Below are 6,000 nucleotides of genomic sequence, written 5' to 3'. Positions count from 1 at the left end.
TAAGCAAAAACAGACAGCTGACAAGTACCCACACATGTATCTGAAAAAAAGGTTTTATAAAAGGAATAATACGATTAAAAACCAGAGCATGAAACATTAATTTGGATTAGCCAGCAATCCTGACATTTTTCTTTCTGTCTTGGCTTTAAATACAATCTGGTTGTGAGAAACACAGACGCATGTCGCACAACACTGAATGTTACATAGAACTAAAGCTATGAAAATTTTTTTTACTTTATTGCTACTAGGCACAATGGTTGACAATTAGCATCCTGGTTTGGTTACACCTCATATTAAGTCTCATGATTTATTTCTTAAATAACATTATAGAGAAAATACGGGCATTACTGATCCACAGTAGGTTTTCTAAATTTCACCAGTTAATTATAATACACACTTAATTTGAACCGATTTCTGCATTTGAGTAACCTGGGTAAAGGGCCATTTATTTGCATCACTGAATACCGAATGTGAAGACACAAATGAGCCACAATCAAATCCTGTCATGCACACATCACCCTCACAGAGAAGTTTTGCCTACATCTGCAGTGTCAACGACATCATTTCCAAAAATGAAGCTCTTCTTAATAGTCGGTGTCAGACCACACAGCCCTACAGCACACAATTCCCTAGGTTCAATGCTGACAGCATACTCACTGTCCAATTTCTTGCTACAACAGTATTAAGTAAAACGCCTGAAGAATATTAAATTAAATATTAAATTTGGCTGACATTATTTTTGGAGGCATTATTTTATAACAAGCACATATCAAAGCTATTTTGTCTAAACCTAGTCAAATTTGCATAGGTATCAAATGTATAAAATGCTTCAAAACGATCCTGCCGGATTATAAGGGACTCTGTGTTAAACCTGATGCTTGCCTGATGAGACTAAGTAGCAAAAGTCCTGAATTTTAATACTGATTTCACCAGATTAGCCATATTAAACAGAATTAACATGTTAATGTATACATGATGGAAAGTACAGTTCATGTTTTAAAAGGATGCGCTACCTTGTTACAGTCCTTTGATTTCACCTTTTCTCCATGATTGTACTTCCAAAAGATGTAAAAATGGAAAAAAGACTTTAACATTGCAGGGTTTGTTTTTTCTGTTGTCCGTTTCAGTTTCTCGTTTTATAAAACTGTTTCTTGTTTGTTTACAACATTTCATTAGATTTTATACATTCATACTCATTTCACACAGCAGATGTTTTTGCAGTCCTTGATGCTTGTGTGTGTTCGTGTCAGACCAGTGTGCCAGGGCTAGGTCTGTCATCATTCATTTCTTTTAGTGTCATCTCCTGCATTTTAGACGAGAAGGTTTCTTGATATGAAGTCAGATCCACAGACCTACCGAAAAAAAGAGATGTTTAACACAACCTTTAGTACATATACAGCGATCAGCCATAACATTAACACCACCTCCTTGTTTCTACACTCACTGTCCATTTTATCAGCTCCACTTACCATATAGGAGCACTTTGTAGTTCTACAATTTCTGACTGTACCCCCACAGGACCACCACAGAGTAAGTATTATTTAGGTGACACTAACATGGTGGTGGTGTGTTAGTGTGTGTTGTGCTGGTATGAGTGGATCAGACAGCAGCGCTACTGGAGTTTTTAAACACATCACTGTCACTGCTGAACTGAGAATAGTCCACCAACCACAAATATCCAGCCAACAGCGCCCCGTAGGCAGCGTCCTGTGACCACTGATGAAGGTCTATAGAAGTTGATCAACTCAAACAGCAGCAATAGATGAGCGATCGTCTCTGACTTTACATCTACAAGGTGGACCAACTAGGTAGGAGTGTCTAATAGAGTGGACAGTGAGTGGACATTGTATTTAAAAACTCCATCAGCGCTGCTGTGTCTGATCCACTCATACCAGCACAACACACACTAACACACCACCACCATGTCAGCGTCACTGCAGTGCTGAGAATGATCCACCACCTAAATAATACCTGCTCTGTGGTGGTCCTTTGGGGGTCCTGACCATGGAAGAACAGGGTGAAAGCAGGCTAAAAAGGTATGTAGAGAAACAGATGAACTACAGTCAGTAATTGTAGAACTACAAAGTGCCACTATATGGTAAGTGGAGCTGATAAAATGCAGTGGTTTTAATGTTATGGCTGATCACTGTACAGGGGGTGCCACAAAAATTAAATAATTGAAAATAACAGTGCAACTTCAATTCAACAGACCTCCATTTAACGGATTTCAGATTTAATGGACAAATCTGAAAAAATCAAATGTCCGGTACAGAAGCGTACCAAGACCAGTAATTCAGTGCTTTCTTATGCACTAGCGCTGCTTCAGACTCAGAATCCCCACTATATGATCATGGCAAAAAACACCACACATGGTAAATGAAATTTCTCCCCGGTAATACAGTACACCAATTTGAATATTTATTTACAGGTAGGTTTTACATGACATACTTACATTTCTATGTACGTTGTTCATTTAACTGTTAATCATATATGCATGTTTAGCACTTATGTGGACCTTAGCGCCTTTTAATCAGTTAAATTGAGGTTTCACTGTACAATACAAAGTTTTGGGTGCTTCTGAAAAGCAAGTAAGCACATTTGTGGAATTGATCATGCCATTTACATAAGTCTTGTACGTTCTATTAATCCACATGACCAGATGAAAATGAAAAGATGGATTTGATCGACTCATCAGAGGCTCTTTTAATGCATTTGCATCTATTGTTCACCTATTAAAAATATGTCCACATGTATGCCCAAATATAAAGAAGTTCTTAGTCATGTCTATTTTGAGATTAAACCTTCCACTTAAATTATGCCGATTGTATGATTTCAATAAAACATTGCATTAAATTCAAGAAAAATGCAAAATAAAAGCATTTTATCTAGTGGTTTCAGACATTACACAGAATACCACATAGCTTGTCGCACACAGCCATTAGACTATAACCATATATGGTGCAAACAAGTGCAGACCACCTACTCTAGAACCATTACATCCCAGAAACACAAACATAAATGACAGAATTATTTGGGTGCATACCTAATAATGATCTAAAGTCTAAATAGTGTGTTATTTAGGGGTGAAGTGTTACATCTAACAAATCGCTGCTCTCCTAACAATCTGGACCTCAACCCACAAAAAACCCTAAAAATAATCTCAGAAAGTTCACAATTCCCTCCTCACAGAAAATAAATAGTTCAGCTGTAAGCACAGCAGACACATTTAAAATTCTGGGCACTATCAATTGGGAGGAAAACATAAATTCTATTATTAAGCTGTCACAGCAGTTTTGACTAATCTTCCTACGACAGCTAAAGAAACAAGGTCCCAAGAAACACTAATACAATTCTTCACACCGACCGCTAAATCTATCCTGACACCAATGACAGACTGATTTGGAACTGCTTCTTTATAGGCAAAGCACAAACTGCAAAGCATAATAAAAACTTGGAGGACTTAATACATTCAAAATAATTTAAAGTAGTTAAGAAAGCACACACAAAAGTATTACTGACCCTTCACACTCATAACACTCCATGCTCCAAACACGCTCCAAACGCAGTTGCTAGTATAAATCAGCAGTTGATTTTGTTTGTTAAACTCTGTTCTAGAGGCCATGCTCTTTGCTTCAACTTGCACTACATTTGCACATTTTATACAGCACTGGCTCGATACCACTTTTTTATGTCTGATAGGATACTGCAAACTGAACATCTGCCTATACCAATACCAATTCCAATTCGATACCATCATTTCTCCTCTCAAACAACTAAGCAGTAATAATACACGTCTCAATGCACCATGGTTAATCTAGCTATCTTAATAACAATGCTCAGACTGTGAAACAAATATTCTAAAGGAATAAATACAGAACCTACAACATCATACTTATGCAAAACTGCTGTTTTTATTTTAACTTTTACACACAGAACATTTAGCAGCATTTTTAGCTTGTTTAACAAAAGTGTCTACAATTGGAAGATGTGGATGTCAACCAAACGTGATGGACCAATTAGAATTAACGCAGAGTTGAGATTTTCTGTTAAAGTTCTGTCATGTTTTTAGATTATTAAAAATCAAAGCACACTTATTTCAAAACGCTGATGGATTTTGAAGAGGAAAATGGGAAAGTTTAGTTTGGTGTAGTTTGTTTTATTTCATAACACTAATGGATTAATCGTTGAGGATGTGAGAGATCTCCAAGCCGGGACAAGATAGGTTCTCTATCTGAGGTGAGCGATTTATCATTTATAAAGCAATTTTTATTGTGTTTAAACAGTGTTTTTAGATGTGGCAGTAGTAGATTATGTTTTTAAATGCTAAAAGTTTAAGTAGATAAGTGTATTTTAATTTCTGTAAGGCTGTTGCTGATGAGTTGTAGATCAGTGGCACATGTTAATGATGTCATTAAGCGTGAGTGGCAAAAAACGGCGCTCTGTTGGAACGTATCTTCGTGTGTTATTGTGTGTGTAATAGCCTCATTTATTTATTTAATTATTTTGTATTAATTTTTCCCCTCTTTTTTCCCCTAATCTAGTCGTGTCCAATTACCCTGAATGCGTCCTCTATACTGATTCGACCCTTCACCACTGACTGAGGACGCCTATCAACTGACATACGCCTCCTCCGGCACGTACAGTCAGTACAGACTGCATTTTTCACCTGCACGAGTAGAGTTCATACACCAACGGGCACTGTGTACGGAGGGCCACACCCCTATCAGCATTATTCCTCAGCCCTGTGCAGGCGCCATCAGTCTGCCAGCAGGGGCCGCAGTCGCACCAGTTATGAGGACCTATGATCCGACTTTTTACCCATAACCCTGAACAATCGCCCAACCCAGTTGGAAGGCAGAGCTGAGATTCGATACGATGTATTCGAAACCCCAACTCTGGTGCGCTAGCGTACTTTACCGCTGCGCCACCTGAGCCACTACATTAAGTGCAACAGTATCGGATCAGATTACATGTTTGTTTTTTTCTTCCGATATCCGATCCAGTGTTTTGGGCCAATATCGGACCGATACCGATAAGGAGTATCGGATCAGTGCCAGCCTTAGTAAACACATACAGTGTATCACAAAAGTGAGTACACCCCTCACATTTCTGCAAATATTTCATTATATCTTTTCATGGGACAACACTATAGACATGAAACTTGGATATAACTTAGAGTAGTCAGTGTACAGCTTGTATAGCAGTGTAGATTTACTGTCTTCTGAAAATAACTCAACACACAGCCATTAATGTCTAAATAGCTGGCAACATAAGTGAGTACACCCCACAGTGAACATGTCCAAATTGTGCCCAAATGTGTCGTTGTCCCTCCCTGGTGTCATGTGTCAAGGTCCCAGGTGTAAATGGGGAGCAGGGCTGTTAAATTTGGTGTTTTGGGTACAATTCTCTCATACTGGCCACTGGATATTCAACATGGCACCTCATGGCAAAGAACTCTCTGAGGATGTGAGAAATAGAATTGTTGCTCTCCCCAAAGATGGCCTGGGCTATAAGAAGATTGCTAACACCCTGAAACTGAGCTACAGCATGGTGGCCAAGGTCATACAGCGGTTTTCCAGGACAGGTTCCACTCGGAACAGGCTTCGCCAGGGTCGACCAAAGAAGTCGAGTCCACGTGTTCGGCGTCATATCCAGAGGTTGGCTTTAAAAAATAGACACATGAGTGCTGCCAGCATTGCTGCAGAGGTTGAAGACGTGGGAGGTCAGCCTGTCAGTGCTCAGACCATACGCCGCACACTGCATCAACTCGGTCTGCATGGTCGTCATCCCAGAAGGAAGCTGACGCACAAGAAAGCCCGCAAACAGTTTGCTGAAGACAAGCAGTCCAAGAACATGGATTACTGGAATGCCCTGTGGTCTGACGAGACCAAGATAAACTTGTTTGGCTCAGATGGTGTCCAGCATGTGTGGCGGCGCCCTGGTGAGAAGTACCAAGACAACTGTATCTTGCCTACAGTCAAGCATGGTGGTGGTAGCATC

At 39.5% G+C, this 6,000-nt stretch overlaps 1 protein-coding gene across 1 annotated transcript in view; it reads right to left on the bottom strand.

The window, feature by feature from the left end:
• Nucleotides 1-1,121: 1,121 nt before the first annotated feature.
• Nucleotides 1,122-6,000, bottom strand: part of ccdc120a (coiled-coil domain containing 120a) — a 53,438-nt gene continuing 48,559 nt past the window's right edge. Inside the window, exon 11 of the mRNA XM_062998577.1 lies at nt 1,122-1,352. Within this exon, the coding sequence (XP_062854647.1) occupies nt 1,247-1,352 (106 nt within the window). The 3' untranslated portion in view covers nt 1,122-1,246. The remainder of the gene's footprint in view (nt 1,353-6,000) is intronic.

The sequence above is a fragment of the Trichomycterus rosablanca genome, chromosome 7, assembly GCF_030014385.1.
Source record: "Trichomycterus rosablanca isolate fTriRos1 chromosome 7, fTriRos1.hap1, whole genome shotgun sequence".
Lineage (NCBI taxonomy): Eukaryota > Metazoa > Chordata > Actinopteri > Siluriformes > Trichomycteridae > Trichomycterus > Trichomycterus rosablanca.
Note: the sequence above shows the minus strand (reverse complement) of the source record. Positions and strands in the feature narration are given on the sequence as shown.